A 21,337-nucleotide genomic window follows, 5' to 3' on the forward strand; every position below is an offset into this window, starting at 1 on the left:
TTAAATTGCTATTCTATTCATTGATATGATTCGAATGTGTATTCTTAGTTAATATTTGTTATGTGACGTCGCTTATCAAGAATTCTGCGTACGCTAATACTGCTGCACGTGATCTTTTTCATCATTTGGTAGTAATAGTTCCCCAAAAATTAGGGACTATCAGTGGAAAACTCAAAGATGAATTTGGATAATAAAAGGTGAATAGCACGAGCAGTTTTTGAAAGTTCACATGTGATTTCCTCTTTTGAGATCCGAGGGTGTTTACTGTTTAGATAAGTTTATATATGCTGGTTAGAAGCATTTTTTGGTTTATTTACGCATTGGTTAATAATAAAAGTGTTTAAAGTGCTTACAAGTTAAGATCGATTAAAAGCTATAAATTGGTTGCTACTGGCATAGGAGTGCTTGAATAAACTTGTTAGTACTAGTTTGCTCCTGATGTCTTAGTAACCAGAGTCCAGAAACACCATTTCCCAAACACACCCTTTGAGTACATCGCCATACCATTAACGTCTTTTCATGTCTTTTGGGAAAAGCTTCAAGTGCATCTCAGTCATCTTAACTGAATCAAACACACCGATTTACTTATAATTCAAACACATAATACTTTTTATCTGTTATCCGAGATACAACAGATAAAAAGAAAGAAACAGTGTTCACGAGTCAAACATCTTCGCACTTCTTTTTTCTAAAATTTTGAGAACAAGCCTCATGATTGATTGCAAAAGGTGATTAAGTTTTAATGATAGGCAATTACTCTCTGACCTCTATCGTTTTTGATATTTACAAACGCCACTATTCTATGTTTTGCATGATAATTGGAGTTCTAACATGAATGAAGGGATCTATTCTTTGGAATCAAGTGACCACAAAATAGCAGAGAAGAACAAGTTGGTTTAACATTGCAGTAAACGATAAGGCCACTAATCATTAACATAGAAGTAAAAATGATCAGAAATGTGCAGCTGTGGAATTTGAAAGAGCGGTTGTATCAGCCCCCATATTACACAATTGCGCTACGATATTGGAAGTCGGACTAACCAATTTTATACTACTCTGACATCTATTATGAAGGTAAAATGCTAACAAAAATTGCTCCTTTTAAGACTATACACAAAGACAAGCCAACTCTCGGGCTTCATCTCAAAAGAATACCAAAGTTTCCCAAAAAGAAAAAAAAGAATGCAATCACACCAGACCTATGTGTGCTCGGGAGATCGACCATCAGAGCTATATTACGGTTGTCAAGAAAATCTTGGCAACCTCAATCACTATAATCTCTGGAGACTGAAGAGTCCGACTCTTGATCCTCATTGACGTCCTCATCCCTATCTGAGTCGTCCTCAACCATGTTACCATATCTTGCCATATTTTGGCCATGGCTTCCGTATCTTTCATCGTCATCGTCATCGTCATCGTCATCGTCATCATCATTGTCATCGTCATTGCCATCACCAGCAAAACCATCCTGATCCTCATCTGACATTTCCATTAAATCACTCCTGTTAAACTCGTATGTATTTTCGGGAGCACAGTCATCAGAATCAGCAGCTTCCATACTATTACTATCATCATTTGTGGCTTCTATTCCTTCAACATTCATATCAAACTCTTCTCTCCCATGCTTTCTAGGTGGTACTACAAAAGTTAGTCGCCTGCCTTTATCACCCAAATAATCTGGTTGAATCTCTTCAACAATTTTCTTCTCTATTCTCCGCTTCCTAACAGTTCGGCGACCTCGTACATGTCTCTGTCCATGTGTTTCTCCCTGCTTAATAAGAACTTGAGTTAACGTCTCAATAGGCCTTACACCAGCCCTGCCAGATTCTGGTATTTTGCTAGCAGATCCTTTCTGCAGCCTTCCACGCGGACGACCACCTCCTCGCCCACGAACAACTTGCCTACTTCTTGAGCTGCTAGGCATACTGCTGAGGTAATCCCAGTTCTCTTCTCTCAACGGTCCATCTCGATCTACTTCTGTTGGTTCTACCTTTTACAGATCTTTCATAGAAGCATACCCCAAAGATGGATTCTGTTCGCAAGAAAAAATAAGTCACCAATATAATACAGAAGAAAAGCATCATTAGCCAAAATATGGTATCAATTTTATAATGACAAGTATTATCCACAGTCCTAGATGCGATTCAATGTCACACCACATGCAAGTTGACAAATTGTATTTCACCAAATAAATCAACGACAGTATCATGCAGTACAGACAGACATGGATAAATAGTAAAACCCAACGTAATTAATAACAAAATTACTTGAACTAGAGGGGAAGACAACTCAACTGGAAGGCTATCTACTTTATTTTTTAACTCAGCCTCAGTTTTCTGCTGAGGATCATAGGATATCGAGGCATCAAGCTCCAAAAGTCTGAGAGCCACTGCACCAGTGGTCTGAGGTATCCAAGGGAGTTGTGGTACAGATCCAGGGTAAGTAGATTCACAAGCCGCATTTATCGATAAAGCACATAGACCCATCAATTCTTCTGCAGTCTCATAGTCGGCAGACAAGTAATCACGCATGATGACGCCCTCCAACTGAGTCAGAATCTGCAAAAAAAAATCCAGACAATCAAGCACATTTTTTTCTTGCATCTTCCAAGTTTGGAGGGGGTGTATAGAAACAGGTTCAGCAACATATCAAATCAGCCGAACTATTATACTGGAGGTTATTATGCATGTGGCACAGTGACATGCTTTCTACAAAGTACAGTCTTTAGATGATCCTAGCATCATTAACACAAATAATTTGAGGAACAACCAAGGTGTGAAACCAATTCCCAGATAAATGCATAACCTTTGCTTTTCTATTCAACTCTTTCTTTTCCATTTTCAACAAGTATAAGAAAGAGAACTCGCTAGGAAGAAATCTTGCCAACTCCTTATCATGCATAATAGCATATTCTTATTTCACTGAACTCACAACACCATAAAATAAATTGCAACTTGACAAGACACTTCAATCATTAAGCCTAAATCAGACTCTGACTCAAAAAGAAATTGATAAAGATGCAATTACTCTGTCCAAAAATTGATATAAGGGTACAGATGAGGCCCAATGCATCAATTTTCAGAGAAAACTCGTACATTGAATCCTCAATTTTTTCTTGTAATTGTCAAGAAAAAAGAACCTTCGATCTTTTGGAAATTCGAAAATACAGGAACTACATAAAAGAACTACAAATCGTATTTGCCCATAAACTAAATAAATCTAAAAATCATTTGAAAAAACTCGTAAGAAAAGATAAATTTGTTCAACTTCCCAATAATAATGCCATATAACATGAGCCAAAGGGAGTGAGATAAACCTGGAGAAGATCCTCAGGAGACAACGAATTTTGCAGCTTCATGCCCCATGTCTTTCTACAGTCTTCTGTCCAAGATGATTGAAGTGCCTCACATGGCACATAAACCTGTCAATTCCAGAGCAAAAAAATTAAATACTAAAAATCACACTGGAAGAAACTAAAAGCTGTCAACAGGGTGTGCCTCATATGTACTTGATTTTCACGTCTGTCCAGACATTAGAAAGATAAACACATAAGGAGTAAAGTGAAAGTGAACAGCCTAACAGAAAACCAGATTCTCGGTGATAGATCTCAAAGAATCTCACCTCAAGGAAACTCAATAGGGCCTTCATCAATCTGACTCTTAGAGGACAAGCATTTGAAACCGCCAATTTATTGTAATCAATTTTCAGATTGTCCATAGAATCCATTGCCTGCTCTGGGAAGTCAGTATTCATGTCAACTTTGCCACTCATCCTGTTGCAAGAAGGGCAGTTGCCCTCTTCTGAAGGATAAGAATCTAAACAATGGCCACAAATGCCCAAAAGCGGCAAGCACCTTTTCTTCCCATATCGCATGGCACATAATATTGATGAGCTGAGACATTCTTTCCACATCCAGCTCTGAAAGCCTTGGTATCTCTTGAAGGCATTCTTTCTCTCTTCCTCATTCTTCCCGAGCTCAATTTTAAACGACGAAGATGTTTCCCAGCTATCAGAACCCATACCATAAATGGTACTGCTAGGACTGTCAGCACCTGCACCAGAGGCTGGGCTTGAACTAGCTGCAGAAGATTCATTTTTACATTTGTTTCCATGTTGAACTATGATATCATCATAAGACATGTTTCGTCGCACACGTTCCTTGAAAGGACCCTCAATCTTTTGCAACATAATATGCAAATGTGATTCCCTGACCCCTCGAGTATCCAAAGAAGCCAAAAGACAATCAAATGCCTGCAGGTAAAATAACAGATTAGTAGATAAACAGATAATAGCTAGGTCTGGTATACAAGACCTTGCTAAGATCTATCTAACTATACAGGGTGTTTCCTTAACCCCAATAACTTTCCTTAGTCAAGAAACGCAACAAGTCCACAACACTTGTTACCCAGCATTTAATTCTTTTTAAACTTTGAATTCATCTAGTTCTTCATTTCTTTAGTGAGTCATCTCATTGTTCTTTGTATTATCTTCTTCAGTCATAAATTACTTTCCATTTCTTACACCTAAACACAGAAACAACCTCTTTGCAGAAATGCAAGGTCAGGTTGCATACAATAGAACTAACTTGATCAGTCCCATTCTCGGACCCGCCCATAGCGCAAGCTTAGTGCACCGGGCTGGGCTCCTTTTTGTTCCTAACCAAATAGTGCAAACGTCTTCCCTTCCGTAGAACATATATTCAACCATACTGAACCTGCTATAATGATTTGTTCACAGCGAAGTGTATTCTGAAACAAGAAGGAAGGAACATACCTCTTCAGTGTCAATAAGTCTCCAGCAGCCATGAGGTGATTCAACAAATACCCTACCAGAACCAGGATCTTCACTAGAACCAGAGGCAACAAGTAGCCAGTAGCGATTACGTCTGCGGTCTTGACCTAAAGGCAATGACCTGTATGCATACATTTCTTCTGCTTTGTGGCCAATAAAAGACTTTAACTGCATGCGTGACCTTTCTGCTGTATTCCCACTTGGCTGTATGGCCAATTCACCCATGAACGTTTCTTGTGCCACTGAACTCTTTTCAGCAGAGATGCTTTCAAAGTGGTTCTGAACATTGTCTACAATAACAGCAGATTCATCCTTAACCAATGTGGTTGGTGCTGTCCCTTGATTTTTACTGTTTGGAAATCCCAATGGGCTTTGGCTGCCCTCTACCACAGCATTGAAGGAACTATCATTAAATTTATTGATTGTCTCCTCCTTCAATCGTCTTTTATCCAACTGGGCTTCAGCCCACATTTGTTTTTTCAAAGCATTTGCGGCATCCAGGCGATCCTGCAAAACCATCTTTCTTAAATAGCTGAAAGAGACAGTAATGGTCATTACTGATGAATTTGCCAGATTTATTACCTCAAGAATTACACGGATAGAATTCCCTTCATTTGCTATGCCAATCAAGGCAACAAGAGCTTTTAGACGCTCTTCAACACATAGGTCAGAGTATTCACCTTCAGTGAGTCCTTGAACCCATGGCTGACCTGCTTTGCTCTCATCAATTTCTGAACATTCTTGGCTAGGATTACTTCCCTCAATACCTATATATAGATCATCAACAGCTAATGAAAAATAGTGTTTTCGACAATTACTACACAGTGCTTTCACATTAAAAAGGGCAAATAAAGCGTAAAATAAATCAGTAGTTAAAACTATGTCCTTACCAGCAACATCAACTCCAATTTGTTGTGCAACCTCATCAGAGGGCTTACTTTTTCCATTCACCAAGCAGGTGTCAAGTATGCTGCATTTCTCGCTATTCTTGTTTGCACCATATGGAGTACCCAGGTCATCGACTTCTGGGCCTTCAGCAACATCACCTTCACCTTCAGAATCATCATCTCTTTCCTCATCTTCAGCATTTTGTCCAGAGAGAAATCCATTAGCATATCTTTGTATTTTCTCCTTGGCTGCTGAAATAATTGCATCAGCATCAGCAGGATCCTTCCTGAAAGCAAGTCGCACATTGTACGTTGAAGGAGCAATTCTTTCAAAAAGTATGGGATCCCTTGATAAAGCAACAGATATAGAGGCTTCTGGAGTCTTGCTTGTTGAAAGGTCACGTAGGCCAGATTTCTGGGAACAAAAAGCAGAGAAGTAAATTAAGAAGAAAAATCTTCAGACATATTGAACCAATTAACATAAGAGACAGCGACAATGTGCATTAAGAGAACAGTTACTTGAATCCTTTCCGCAATATCTAGAACATTCAAGCCCTTGTCTCCCACGAGAGCGAGAACATGGTAAGCAGCAAATTTAACAGTCCCTGGTGTCAACCGATGCCTGGATTTGCGCTGCGACATAAATCCTTTTTCTTGCATAATTGCAACAGCTTTTTCAGCTGCCGAACCACTTCGCAGGGTGGATACAACATCTTCGCAGCCTTTAGTCTGCATAATAGGGAAACAATACCATAATTAGACATAGTGCACTATCTATTTGACATAGAATGTCAAAGACCGGATGCAGGTACCATTCTAGGATAAGAGGGAGCTCTCTGATGATCACCATGGAATTATCATTTAACAGCAAACGACAGCATCCCATGAAACAACAACAGTTAAGCCTCAATTCCAAGCAACTTAGAGTCGACTATATGAATCCACAGTAACCACGTCGTTCCATTTAAAGACAGCATCTCACCACATAGGTCCAAAAGGTAAAGCTTCCAATCAACGCAGGAACTATACAATATCAGCTAATCGAGATAGTTGGGGAGAGCAAATGACTTGGGATGATCTACTAAAAGGTGATATAATTTATGGCTAGGAAGCTAGTTTCCATAATCAATCCATCAGAAGCAGATTGACTTTGACTTCCCCACTCTCTCATCCAATTCTGTACCACAATTCCAATTCGTAGACCTACATAGCCACATACATACCAACATTTTCTTTTTGTAACGGTGGTGTCTAGACCAACTTAAACTCACATCGACTATTTCCACCAGGTAACCGCTAGCAAAAAGACCAGGTACCTCTGCTTAACCAGGCTCAGACAAATGGGTAGAAATCACCTAGTGCGTTTTTGTCTCTACTGGGATTTGAACCCTGGTCTCCCATGTTTTCACCCACTGCATAGACCGCTAGGCCACACCCTTTGGTGCGACACATATATCCCAACATAACATGCATGTACATGAAAGAAACAATGGTTGGAAACGACAATTGAACGACGAAACAGTCTGGCTCCTAGTGGTCCAAGATGATTTCAAGACACAAGTCTTGACAAAAAATACTGTGATAGCAGCTGAATAAGCTATGATCAAAACTAGGCAGATTAGCAAATGGACCATGAACTTGAGCTAATATTAATCAGACCACTTATCTGGTAAAGACATAGAAATAGCACTACCACCAGAATGAAACATAAGATAACGACTTGACACAACACAAAAACAACTGGAAGAAAGCATATATTCAAATTGCAACTACTGTCAGTCCTAGGGCTATAGCAGAGAGCAAGCACAGAATTTGGAAACATTCAAGGAAAAGGAACTATGCGGTTTTTGCATTATGCATCTCCATAAGCTTTGATCAACTTCAAAATAACCAATTATTAAAAAAAATGCTATATCTCCGTCTGCAGCAACCAACATCAAAATATCCCACTACATAGATTATTACCAAATACTAGATCTTAAACCACATATAAAAATAGAAGCCACGATATATTAGCTAAGATGAAAATGAGGACAGAAAATGTAGCACCTCATCAGAATCATTCAAACAAGCCCTTTCTCTCTTTTTCTTCAATGGAGGTCCAAATCCAGCAGAGAGCGCAAATTGACGCAGTACTTCAGGCCATGTCAAAGGAGTTAAGTGTTTCTGCCAATTGCGTATGTCAAAACCCCAAAGATATGCCTGTCAATGAAGTCCACAAACTGGTAAGCTTTGATCATTCTACAAGAGAGTACATTATGGCCTACCACCAATGTAGTATCGTGGAAAAACACCCAACATGGGTGTGTTATCCATGAACTTGATAGAAAAAGGAGAGTACATTACGGACTAAAGAGGAAGTATGCACAGGCAGTGATTACCCCTTCAACTATTTGAGGATGTCCACCTTCAGGATTGACAGCACTATACTGATTTGTTCCAGGCCCACCAGAAGGAGTTCGAGCAACATCTTCAATATCTTTTATAATCAGTTTCAGAAGAGCAATATGTATCTCAGCCAACAATCTGGAATCCTGAAAAGATAAAGCAAGTAAACTAAGGCAATCAGTGGCCCATCATCCAGCCTTTTTAAAGAGATAGGACAACTTGGAAGCCCACAGGAACATGCCGAAAAAGCAACTCAGACCCTGAGTTCACAGTTAATTTCAGCCAAAGGTACTCACATAGTCATGGAAAGCTTGAAGAAATTCATCAAGAGTGAAAGGCCAAAGCCCCAGAATATCTGCAAAATTTAAGCAGAATCTCCAAGCCTGTAAAAAATCAGAAGGTTTGATGTTTAGTTCAAAGGCACTAAAGAGACCTGACTCAACTGAAAAGAGCAAAATCAATATAGAATTACCATCCCTCCGTCCAAGTAAAGATGACCTACTTTACACTTTGGTCTACCCCAGAAAACACTCACCTGTTTCTTTAATATCTAAATTTCAGTCCCTCCTAAAAGTCAAACTAATATAAACCAAATACTACTCTACATCATTTCAAACTTAATGTGTAACATCCTTTCAAGTATTAGCATTCTCTCCCACACAATTTAAAAATCAAATGAAAAAAGATTAAATCCACAGGTGTCATTTCAGAGAGAAAGGCACATGACACTACCAGTTTGCTTGTAACATTACAAAAGACCCTTTAATATAGATGTTCAAGTAAGACAAACTTCTAAAAAAAAGTAAGATAAACTTGAAACTTGCGAAAGATAGAAATTCCTATGTTAAACTGACTAAAAGCATTCACTTTCGATTTTATATAACCCGGATGAAAAAGGAAGTCTCTCCACCATACTTAACCTATTTCAATCTGAAACATAAACAGGCTTTGCAATGATTGGTTTAAATCCTTGCACCAACCCATGATGAAGTACAGATTAAAAAAATAGGAGTAAATCTGCGGCTTATATAATCATCAAAATTGAAGTGATCATCGTCTCGATGTGTACTTGATAAGTTGAAGGATAAGAAAAACATCAGCCAACTAGTGACATAGACAAATATAAATGAGCCATTTAAATGATTAAGCAGCATACCATAAGAAGATTCCCAACATTGTCATCTGAGGCATTCCAGGGTTGGATGGAGAACGGCTTTTTCAATTGGACAGACTTGGGAGGGAATTCACACAAAGATTCTGGATCACATAAGATGCATTTCAGCAACAAACCAAAAACTTCATCACCTTTGCAGATAAGCAGCTTAAATAAAAGAAGAGAGAAGAGAAAAGAATGAATTACATGTAGAATTTACTACTTCAAACTGGATTACAGTATAAAACTTATACCAGCAAAATGTTTAGATGTTATTGTTGTTTTCTTGTACATATATTTTTATCTGCACAGGTTTATTATGTGGGTGTCTTGTCATAGCCTCATCACTACTTCGTCGAGGTTAGGCTCGACACTTACTAGTACAGGGAGTCGGTTGTACTCATACTACACTTTGCACTTCTTGTGCATATTTTGGTACCGGTCCTAGCTGATCATGAGGCTTAGCAGCTTGGACTTGCTTATTGGAGACTTAAGGTAGATCTGCTGGCGTCCGTAGACCTTGGAGTCCCCTTAATCACTGGCTTTTATGGAAGCCCTACCATCTAGCATGCACTTTGTAAGAGATACAGGTCAAAAATGCGACAAAAATGAGGTTCCAACATATGTTATTAACTAATCTGGAACTAAAGCCTTAAAACTAAAACATGCATGCAGATTTAATTTTCATTGCGACAGTCAAGTTAACAAACTCCTACCTCGAAATGACTCAAGGTTCTGCAAAGTATCATAATCAAGAGACGCAATTGATAGTAACCCTTTGCTAGAAGCAGCCAGATCCATGAGTTCCAAGCGCTCATCCTCAATCAGCTCCATCGATTCTTTAGCAATTCTGCGCGCCATTGCCCTCTCCATAGCAACCTTCTGTTTTGCAGCTTCCCTTTCTTTTCGAAGCTCTTCTTTTTGCTTCTTCCTCTCCACCTATGGATTACAAAACCAACAGTACCGGGAAGAATTAAATTAACAGATTTTGAAAGAAAAAATTAAACGCGCCGGGAAAATAAAATTCTCATTCTGAATACCTACCCTCAAGAGCTCTTTCTGCAAAAACCTCTCCCTCCTCTCCATTTCACGCTTTTCCTCGCGCTGAAATCGCTCCTCCTTCCTCTGCTGTTCCCGCATCAGCCTTTGTTCTTCCTTTCTTCTTTCACGATCCTGTCTCTCCATTTCCTTTTTCATTTGTTCTTCCCTCTTAAAAGCAAATAGTAGTGTGTCAGTTGTAACAAGAAAAATAGTTTTTCATTGTTTACACTTTTCCAAGGAGATGCAGAAGGTACATATCCAGAAATGTAAATATTCCATACTTTCCGTCGTAGTAGATCTTGCTTCTCAAGTTCTTTCCTGATCCTTTTTTCATTGGCTTGAACTTCCTTCCCAATTCGAGCTTCTTCACTCAGCTAGAAACAAAAAAGAAAAAGGCTATTGCAAAAGACGAAGAGACGGAAACAGAGTGGGGGAAAGGAAGTGGCTTCTATGGCAGCATAAAGATAAAGAATTCTGAAGGTTCAAGGTACCTTGCGCTTCCGATCCAATTGCAACATGTCCTCATTACTAGGGACAAATTCATTATCCATCGGAGGTGATGGAAAGCGTCCCTGCCTGCTCTGTTGAGACATTACATTAATGCTTTGACCTTCAACGCCACACTCCCTAACAAAATGCCCATTCCCTTGCATGATTGGCAAGTTTTTAGAAGGACCGTCAACAGGTGAATCATAAAGGTAAGGGGCTGCAATTTGTCCATATTTATCAGATACAATCTTGGGCTCAGCAGGTTCACGATGGCCACTTGTCAGAGCCTGAATATCAAGTAGAACAAAGCTTCAATATCAAATTGACATGCTAATAGATCTCACTTTCAAGTTTTTCCATTGATAGGTTATTATCCACAGCAAGCCTATCATGAGGTATCTTTTACACTACGTCCTAGATAATAAAAATTAATATTAGCAGCATTGCAGCAATCACGCAAACTGAAAGTGAAAATACTGGTCTCATATGCAATGACTACACGAAAATATATAAAAAATATCACAGGACTCGGGGGCTAAATTACGATGGAAATAAGCGAGGCAATTATTCTAAGGCTAGGAGCATCAAACGAAATAAATGACTTGCGAAGCTATCAAACAGGGGTTTAGGAAAATCCAGTGGACAATAGCAGAAGAGAGTAGCTCCTCCAGAAGACAGAAAGGATACAAAACAGTACATGTCCTATAACCGCTCAAAGGCTTTTTGCAATGTGAAATACCAAGAAACTGATCTCTTTATACATACCGGAGATAGAGAGAGAGCTGACCCAACATTAATTTGTTTAGCATCATATGATCCATATAATTTGCTGTCATAAGAGTGCCTGTAATGGTCCCGGCGTTCTTCCATCTCTGTGCCATACATGACAAACAAAAGATAAAAAAAGTCAGGAAACAATCCGAAAAAATTGCTTTTGATCCAAAATGAAAAGGTCTGAACGAAACATTGGGAGGCGATAGGTTAATAGCAGACAACACATTAGAAGTAATCTGAATTGATAAGAGGGTCCTATAAAAACAAGTGTGTATGAATAGTCTACGCTGTTTAAACATCCAGCGGCCTATGATGGATGTAACACAACTGCAGGGGAAATGAGTAGAATCCCTTGGTCATGTTTCCAGATTAGGTAGGCAAGCTTAAGGAGTGCAACTCACAATGCAATGTTTTGATATATACTGAATGATCTTGATCTCATTTGAAATTCACATACAGGCAAGGATATTCATTACTTCACTTCCACCATTCACATCAAGTTATTACTGCTCTACGTCCCAAAGGCAAATTAACAGGAATCCAAAAGTACTCCAAAGAGCAATTTACAAACATATATGATGCTAGAATCTCATAAAATTGGGGAAGAAAACAACAAACAATAATAAAAAGCACTCAATAATGCAGTGTTCTGGTTGAAAATAATCTTCTGCCTGAAAAGATAATCAAATCATGTTCGTCAAATCAAGTTTGGACTTATATGACACCGAACTTTATGCCACAGAGCTAATGCTCTTTCAAATATAATCATTATTAAGAAAACAAATATGCATTCACAAGCATATGAGATAACATCATGAACTACACCTACAAAGACATGGAAAGATGGGAACCCAAAGGAAAAAACAAATTGTCAAATTCTTTCATTTCAATACCAATATCCAAATCTAGAAGACCGATATTGTACATGCATTAATATTATAATATCTCTAATAACATAAAAAATTAATTTACCAATAGGTGTTCCAAATGCACCAGGTGGCAGCTCATCAAACTCTACCCCAAGAATAGGACCATCTTCACGTAAAGGTTCTCCTAATTGTGCCTCTATACAAGCTATCACCCTGCGCTCCATTGTCCTCCTAGGTGATTCATAATATCTTATAGGCGGTGTTGGCATACCATCCCCATTATCAAACCGACTTGACCCTGACCCTGACCCGGACCTTGAAGCTGATCCTGAGCCATGATCACTAGCAGCTTCAGCAACCATTAAATCCTCCCTAGGTGACACTGTCAAATTCCTCCTCCCACCTGACTCACCAGCACGTGGCTTCTTTTCTGTCCCCCCTGATGTGTTTTTATCCTTTAACCTCCTGTGACAAAACCACATCTGTAATTGCCGGTCCGTTAGACCTAATTTTTCTGATAGCTCAGCTCGAGTGGCCTCAGATGGATACGTCTCCACTGCATAAATCACAAAACAAAACAAAAGAATTAATGAACCAAATATCACAAGTATAAAACCACAAACACATAAAAAATTTGATAACTAAAGGTTCACATCAGTCCATGCATGGTAATGGCAGAAACTTCTATAAAGACCAAATATTTGTCTACCAGATCTCTAAATCTATAATATCATTCAAACCCATGACTGGTTCAAACACATATATAAGCAGAGTAGATAAATAAGCAAGAATTGCATATTCCACAGAAACATTACTTCGAAAAACTCCTTCAACACACAGAGCATAATCAAAAGGCAGAAGTACAAAACATACACCATAACAATAACACTACTAAAGAACCTAACCATATAAGAGTACAAACATGGAATGATAAGAATCCACAGAAAGACCCAAAATTTCACCTATATCCTAAAATCAAGCATAGTATCCCCATCCCAGCTGTTTCCTAGTACATAAATATGCAAACTAGACAAAATCATCTACTAATCTCATTACATATAGCAAATAGACACATGTGAACAGCATAATACACCAAAATCTCCAAGATTTCCACATCTAGAAGCAATTTAAACAAACCCCAGATCAAAAAATGAAGTTCAAAAGTGAAAGATAAAGAAGGCATACTAGCATAGACTCTTTCTAGGGTTTCTAATTGAAAGGGAGTCTTCATCTGCCGTTTTGGTTTCTTGGGTCCTTCGGATGAACTCTGATTAACGTTCCTATTGCCTTCCCCTTCTGACCCACCATCCATTTTTCAGATCTTTCTTTCAAGAAAACCCTAAAAATCCAATCTTTATTGAAAATAAAACAACCTCTTTTTACAGATGGGTAACCATATATTCTTCCCGTGACAGCCAAGAACACATGAATGAAAAATGATGAGGTAAATAATAAGAATAAATAGAAAAGAGAAAAAAAAAAATAAACCCAATACAGAAGGGAGGCGAAAGAGGAAGAATAAGATGAAGAAATTGAATAAAAAGGAACAGTATAGTAGAACAAGTCCCTCTTGTTGGTTCCAAATTCCATGTTCTTTCGGTGTGTAATTGTTGTAATTTTTAATTTTTTCCAAATTTCGTTCGTTTTTAAAAAAGGAATTTCCGAAACACGTTACAAGGGTACATGTACTAACTTCTTTTCTTGTTGTTTAAAACAAAACACTTTGAGTTTTGAGTCTTTTTCTTTTTTTTGACAACGAAATCAAATGGAAATTTTTATGTGCGAGTTTCATTGATTGAGAGGCACTTTTGTTTCTCTGTTTATATTATTTTTTTTACTTTATTTTTTTATTTCTATTTAAAGTTGGACTTTCTGGGTTTTTCGGTACTTTCAGGTTTATCTTCGCTTGTAATCTTTTGTTTCACATCTTGCTTGAAGAATCTTCTCTTTTTCGTGTGACTAATCCGATTTGTGAGGCTCAGGAATTTGTTTAAGTGGGCTCCACCACTTTTTGGGCCTAATAGCATCTTCATCATTGGGCTCACCATATCAAACACTCTGATTGAAATGGGCTTGCATTAATGAAAGAGTATTTTCAAGAGAAAGGTATATTTTGGTCGCTCTCAAAAATAATAACCTATAAAATTTAGGAAATTTTATCTCCTATAATAAATTATTACACTTTATTTATTATAAATCAAAATTATTTCAAAATATTATTACTTATAGTTACTTTTTATATTTTATAGCAAAGTAGGTATTTATTTGATACCCTACCATTGAGGCATGAAATACAACAATTATATTCTTTCTCTCTCTCTTCCTTGTCTCTCTATCATCAAGATTCTCAATCATCTCTCTTCTCCCTCAAACATAACACGGCCCTTTTGACATCTTAGATTCGGTTTGTTGTTAAACTTACCCAACTTTTAGACTAGAAGAAAAAGTGATATTAGCGATGTTACTTTCTTTTTACGTTCTCATATCAACATTCTCCATCAACTCGCATCCAGGCGGCTCGTTGACTGCTAGCGAACATATTTATCTATGGCTACATCGGAGAAGATTTGAGGACCAGATTTTTGTTCGTCTCCATTTTTTGTTTTAGTACAAAGTATACAGTGTTTTACTTGGCGAAAAATGCCATCTCCGGCAAACTTTCTTCTCTTCTTTGTTATTTAGTCACATACAATGATATAAATATATTTTATTCTATATAAATACACTCAAATACATTATATTTTTGTATAAATACATTATTTTTTGCATGTATTTATATATTTTGAAGATCTGTATTTTTTAATACAGCTAAATATCGTTGTATTTTGTGATTTTTTGTTGTTTGAATACAGTTAAATTGAATATGGTGGATTGAATACAATGTATAATAGTTAATAATGAATATTTTTTAATTGAATATAATGTATACAATCGAATTGAATTGAATGGTATACACCCTATTTCTTAATTACCTCACTGTATTTATAAATACAGTCGCGTGAAACACCACAAAAAAAATTAGAATTAGCTACGAACGTCGTCGCTAATCTGTCACTAAATTGCCCGTAGCTAGCAGAATTTCTTGATAATATGTCGCTAATCCGTCACTGAATGAGATTAGCGACTGATTTTTCTGTTTGGCTACAGAATTTGTCTAGCACTAAAACCAATTTTTTTAGTAATACATGGAATACAGCACAGTAGCAACGAAATTTATGTAGAATTAATTTTGTTGAGTTAAATTATGAGTGATACATGTTAACTGATCCTCTTCTGTTATTAAACAACTAGACTCCCATATTTTTTAGGCGAATTCTGCTACTGTATTCATGAATACAGTAGCGCGAATACAACGAATACAGTCGCATAACAACTAAATAGTAGCTATAGGAAGTAATTATGTATATGGTAGCTATATTTAAAAATTATATATATATATATATATATATATATATATATATATATATATATGTGTGTGTGTGTGTGTGTGTGTGTGTGTGTGTGTGTGTGCGCGCGCAATTAATTTGGGAGACCATCTGATCGTGTCCAATTGTACACCTCAAAAGAGGTATGAAACGGTCGTTTGCAATAATAAAACCTAACTAAGAATCGGAGTCGAATCCACATGGAGCTAAGATGAGAGTTAGGGGTATATATTCTAATGCGCGTAATTAAATTATCTTGATTTGCACTTCCACAAAAAGGTTTTATTTCTATTTCTAGTTTTACACTAAAGATTGTAGAATAAAGAAAGAATACTGGGAGTAGTTATTTTTGAGGTTTTTCAAATTGGTAAAAAGCCTAGGATTGTGACCATTGTCTAGGTATTTGTCTAATGTGAAAAAGACCTTAATGCTTGTTTTGTTGATCGGGGTGTATTTTAGCTATCAATTCTCAATTACCCACTCAATACCTCTTGGTCAGAGATTGATTTTGCCCAATTTGGTTTTCTCAAGACCAAATGAGTATCCCACAAAACAGTTGATAAAAGCTCAAGTCGGGTTATTACTATCTCTATGTTGAACCCTTTAATTGGGTTAATCAATCTCTCGATTGACCCAATTCCTTGTTAGCCAAGTTTTTCTATACTAAGTTTCTCTTTCTCAAGTAGAGACTTATAGCCCCTTTGGCCAAGCTACAAAAATCAGCTTATTTTGAGAAATGTTTTTTCTCAAAAGTACTATTCTCAAAAGTACTTTTGGTGAGAAACAGTTTGTGTTTGGCTAATTAATTTGAAAAGCACTTCTGAGCAGCAATTAGTGTTTGGTCAAGCTTTAAAAAACAGCTTCTAAGTGTATTTTTCTCAAAAGTGTTTTTCAAAAAAGTGCTTTTGAAGAGAAGCTATTTTTTTTTACTTCTCCAAAACTGTTTATGTTTCTCCTCAAAAGCATTTTTTTTCCTTTTAAAAGTCTGGCCAAATACCTTAATTTTAGAAAAAAACACTTTTGACAACAAAAAAAAAATGCTTTTGCCTCAAAAAAAGCTTGGCCAAACAGGTTATAAGTCAATTAGGCATGAACTAATATTTGCGACCATTAATTTTACAAATTAAAGCATGAACTAGGCTAAATAGTAAACATCAATCATAAAAAAATTACTAAATTAGATACCCATAAGGTTTACACACTAGGGTTGAATCACAACCCTAATAAAAATCTAGCTACTCATGCTTGGGTTTGAAGAAAATTAAGAAGAAAGACTAATTAAACTCATAATGTAAGCTTAAAATAATAAAATCTATTGTCAAAAATATCAAAATATAGTAAACTTCCAAAAGAGGCAAAGAAAAACAGCTACAGTACTTGTTGATGTCAAAACTTGACCTAATTTCATGAAACTCTTCTATTTATACAAGTCTAAAAATTTCGGTTAAAATACCCCTCGGGAGGTTATGCGTCCGCACAATTCTATGTGTGGTCCGTATATGTCTTCATCTTGCGGGAGCTGGGATTCTGCGGCCGCACAATTTTGAGTTGCGACCGCGAGGCAATATTTTTGCGGTCCGCAAATTATGTTTGCGGTCGCAATCCAGTCTTCTGCGGTCCGCACATTTATGTTTGCGGGCGTACAATTCTTGTACGGTCCGCAATTCACAGGGACTTAGGATTTGGAAACTTGCACACTCTCTGAACTTAAGTCCTAGCCCAGCTCTTACGGCCCCACAATTCATGTGCGGTTTGCAATTTGCATAAATATCTGTTGAATTCTGCTTCTTTGTTTGTGGTCGCATGTGGAATTCAGCGGTCCGCAATTGCTTCTATGGTTGCAGAATTCCTTTTGCGGACCGCACATTATATGCATTTGTGCCATTTTGTTTCCTTGTGCTTGGACTACTCCTCTTTGAGTCGTATTTCATCTCGGGAGTCCAACTTTCAATATTCCTACAAATTTGCATATTTTATTAGTTTTGGGAACGCAATTCGATGCTTTTAGACTAAAACAAAAGCTAAAAGGCGTTAATAAGTAGTCAAAATCCCCACTTATCAACTCCCCCAAACTTAAGTCTTTGCTTGTCCTCAAGCAAACAATTTAGTTCCCACCTCCACAAGTTAAGGGCTCATTTCAGCACGTCAAGGTGGTTCATTTACACATCAGTTGGGACCAATAATTACCCACACTACTTATGTATTATCAACAAGGTGACAAGTCAAACATTTATGCACATATAGTTCTAATGTGATATTTGAGCATCAAGGAAGTTCGCTCTCTCATGTGGGTCATTGTGGATTCTAAATTCATCCTCCTCTACTTTCCGGTTGCGTGGCTCACTTAAGAAATTTAGCACTCAAACCGAAGATTTGTGAAAGGTTAACTCATCTCTCTCAAGAGAATGTCACAAGTACGACTTCAAGTATCATAGGCTTGCCCTTCATGTAGATCGCCATTAATGTAAACTCACTCGGCTCGAAATCAGGTAGGACTTCTTTCGGGATGTAATGAAGGTTTTTGAATTAGGGTTTGATACAATATGGTTGTGTTGTTACACCTTTCCTTAAGCACTCCATCTTTTTATTCTCGGTTCATACCTTGCCAGTTCTTTGAGGTATTTTCTTTTCCTTGGGGGACGAGAGAGACTTAACGTCACTCGTTCTTGATTATTATATTCATATTTCTCCATGTTTGGGCTCATTGCCTTTCTTTGAATCCCTTCAACTCTTCTACTTATTCATTTTATTGCATTTTTCTTTTTGTTCTTTTTTTTTCATCATTTCTTTTTCTTTTTTTGTGCCTTGATACCTTTTTTCCACTTCATCGCCTCTCATCCAAACTTACGTTTTTAGCCATTTGTTTAATATGAGTGTTAAGGAAAGCTCGAGTGCCAAGAGAGGGTCACAATAGAACGGGTAAAGGCTTGTAATATAGTTTTCAAATGAGAAAAACTAAAGGCTCGAAGAGGTTGACTAGGGATGACATCATTGGTAGGCAATAAAAAATTCAAGCGAGCCAAGGAAAGACTACAATCACTTCTCAAGCCAAGTAAAACTTAAGATTTCGCCTTGAAACACATTCGGGGCAAGTTCTAGACCGTTCACACAGGTACTTGGACTAGCAACAAAGCATTTCATCCATCACGCAACTGGATTGTTAAAGAGGATAAAGTCGAGGGCCCACAACGACCACATCCAAGATTGAAAATCACTATGGTTCGATTAAACCACTCGATAGTTGCCTAAGTCAACACAAGAGTCACAAAGTCACTAACTAGAGCTATTTATTTCAAAAACCTTGTTTCTAACCATAAGCATGTAGTTAAGTGTGTTGGTACCAAATGAAGTACGATTGACTCTTCGAGCATGACTCAATTAGGTCTTTTTATTCATTACTACTACTATTATTACCTAAACACAAAACAGATCATTCCTTTAAGAAGGTTGTCATGCCATCCATCATTGGGAAGAGTCACCCGATTCACACAAAAATTACCTTTGGAAAGAACCGTGGCATTAAAAAAACCAAAGACTTATTATCTACTAAAACCTAAAAAGAAACTACTAAAACAAGCAAAGAAGCTACTAACTCAAAAAGAAGCTACTAAATTAAAAACTAACTAATAGAAAAACAAACATAAAGAAGCTACAAAGCCAAAACTATCGAAAGCATAACGAATATACATAACGAGGGAGAAAGAGAAGATATATACATAATGAGAGAAGACGAAGAAAATAGTATCAAGTTAATACAAGCCAAATGTCTCAGAATTATCAAATAAGATCAAATAACTGAATAAAAATAAGCATCGTCCCCAATGCTTAACAAAATAAGAGTAAAGGTAGGAAAAGAGTGAAGAAGACTCCCCATGTCTCCTTGGACATCTTTGTGTCCCCAGCAATGTCACCACCCTCAGTCTCTTCCAACTAGATCTCATCATCCTCAACTCTGGGAGTGACTGTGTTGGTGAACATCCGATGCACTACCTCGGTAGTGTCGGCAGCAGAGTCTGGCTCCTCAGACTGGCTAGCTGGTGTCACCGGTGTTGTTGGTGCTGTAGGATCTGGGCCTGGATGGTGAGGGTCAATCAGCATGTCAAATGGAATATCTCCGGCTGCAGCAAGTTTGGTAACCTATCTCCGGAGCTTGTCCACTGACTTCTTGGAGGCCTGGGACTTTCTCATCTTCTTTTCCCAACTCTTCGATCACTGACTCATGTTGCACCGATGTAGCCATGATGTTATTTTGATTTTCCAGGAGCTTCTACAATGTTTATTCCACTTATGGGGCATCTGAGGTGCCAGAATAGAGGATTGTGCTGCAACAGTACTGGATAGGCCAGACAGCTTTGCAGTGGTTGTCTGCATCCAGTTGTTGAGGCTCGCCAATGTCTGGAAGACTCGCAGCGCATAAAGTAGAGCAGTATGCATGGGAACGTGCCTCAAGTCGAGGTGGAACCTGTGGCAGGAGCTGTAGTAGGAACTGAAAATGATGGTGGAGGCATAACTGTTGCACTACATGAAAGCTCGGCCGAAGTGGATGGAATATCAACTGCCTCTGCAACTACCACAGATGGCTCATTAGACTGGTTTGTGGTGATATATGGCTGACCCTTTTTCTTAGGGTTGTGTGCATCCATCAGTGAATATCATGAGAAAGGTTTCTTCAGTCGAACCTTTGTATTTGTTACCCCCCATGTTTTTGTACGTAAAAGTACGTTGTAAGTCAATTGATGTAAGCTTGAAAATGAGATTTTATTTGAAAGTATATAAAGTGATTTAATGATGTTACGTCCCATTTTCGCAAGCCTTTAAGAGTTATCATTCGGGAACAAATGTTTCTAAGGGAACATGTTGTTACACCCCGTATTTCAGACGTCACTGTCATTATAGGATTATCTTATGTAAGCTCAAACTTCTACAAGGATAAGAAAGGTTTACCGAAGTCTTAAGTAAGTTGAAATGAATATGAGACTTATTAATCATGATTTAAATGAGTTTAAATTCATGATATGACTATATATGATGTTTGGATATGATATATAAAGTTTGGGAACAGTTGGATTTAAGTTACCGAAAAATTGAGCTAAGATTTGCTTTGTAACAAGCCATTTTGAGAAATTAATTCGTAAACTTTATGATGTCATTTTGGGACATATATCATACCGAAATGAAGGTTTTTGAACCTAATTTCCAATGGTCCAAACCATTTATTCATACGATATCGGGGTAGAAAAATATGAATTTTTAAAATAGGGTCGCCAAGTCTCATCGCCACACTTCGGAGAAACTGGCAGGTTTATAGGCCATGTTGCAAGGCAGTTTTCTCCCAATATATTGAGAGTTACAGGTATATCTTTATATAGAATTAAGGCCCCATGTGTCTAATTTCTAACTCTGTAAACCGTTCATCAATACGACATCAGTGTAGAGAGATATTTGTGTTTTCGCGATACTGCGTAGGAGGCCCCTATGGGACCCACTTGGTGGGGCCTCGACCTTCACTTATTCTTATCT

At 37.6% G+C, this 21,337-nt stretch overlaps 2 protein-coding genes across 3 annotated transcripts; both read right to left on the bottom strand.

Annotated features, from left to right (window-relative positions):
• Positions 1 to 895: 895 nt before the first annotated feature.
• Positions 896 to 1,924, bottom strand: LOC142171622 (uncharacterized). Its single transcript, XM_075234934.1, has one exon. The coding sequence runs from the start codon at positions 1,922 to 1,924 to the stop codon at positions 1,265 to 1,267; it is 660 nt and encodes a 219-aa protein (XP_075091035.1). The 3' UTR covers positions 896 to 1,264.
• On the bottom strand, positions 896 to 14,219 carry LOC107766373 (homeobox-DDT domain protein RLT1). Of its 2 annotated transcripts, XM_016585150.2 has the most exons (19): positions 13,578 to 14,219; positions 12,496 to 12,948; positions 11,515 to 11,621; positions 10,752 to 11,036; positions 10,542 to 10,634; positions 10,264 to 10,428; positions 9,936 to 10,158; positions 9,223 to 9,323; positions 8,363 to 8,449; positions 8,060 to 8,212; positions 7,728 to 7,880; positions 6,198 to 6,407; positions 5,682 to 6,093; positions 5,374 to 5,558; positions 4,774 to 5,298; positions 3,622 to 4,251; positions 3,317 to 3,421; positions 2,295 to 2,558; positions 896 to 2,032 (listed from the first exon to the last, which is right to left on the bottom strand). In XM_016585150.2, the coding sequence occupies exons 1-19, from the start codon at positions 13,702 to 13,704 to the stop codon at positions 1,994 to 1,996; spliced, it is 4,317 nt and encodes a 1,438-aa protein (XP_016440636.2). In that variant the 5' UTR covers positions 13,705 to 14,219; the 3' UTR covers positions 896 to 1,993. The 2 variants fall into 2 exon arrangements, with proteins under 2 accessions (XP_016440636.2, XP_075091034.1); XM_075234933.1 differs by having other exon boundaries at positions 5,374 to 6,093.
• Positions 14,220 to 21,337: the final 7,118 nt, after the last annotated feature.

Source organism: Nicotiana tabacum, chromosome 17 (genome assembly GCF_000715075.1).
Source record: "Nicotiana tabacum cultivar K326 chromosome 17, ASM71507v2, whole genome shotgun sequence".
Lineage (NCBI taxonomy): Eukaryota > Viridiplantae > Streptophyta > Magnoliopsida > Solanales > Solanaceae > Nicotiana > Nicotiana tabacum.

Excerpts from the sequence above, each read along its gene's own strand:
- LOC142171622 (XM_075234934.1), bottom strand. The coding sequence starts at position 1,924 with ATGCCTAGCAGCTCAAGAAGTAGGCAAGTTGTTCGTGGGCGAGGAGGT.
- LOC107766373 (XM_075234933.1), bottom strand. The coding sequence starts at position 13,704 with ATGGATGGTGGGTCAGAAGGGGAAGGCAATAGGAACGTTAATCAGAGT. Across the intron at positions 11,622-12,495 it reads TGCATTTGGAACACCTATTG|AGATGGAAGAACGCCGGGAC; the intron begins GTAAATTAATTT and ends TGTATGGCACAG. Across the intron at positions 6,408-7,727 it reads GTTTGAATGATTCTGATGAG|ACTAAAGGCTGCGAAGATGT; the intron begins GTGCTACATTTT and ends CCTATTATGCAG.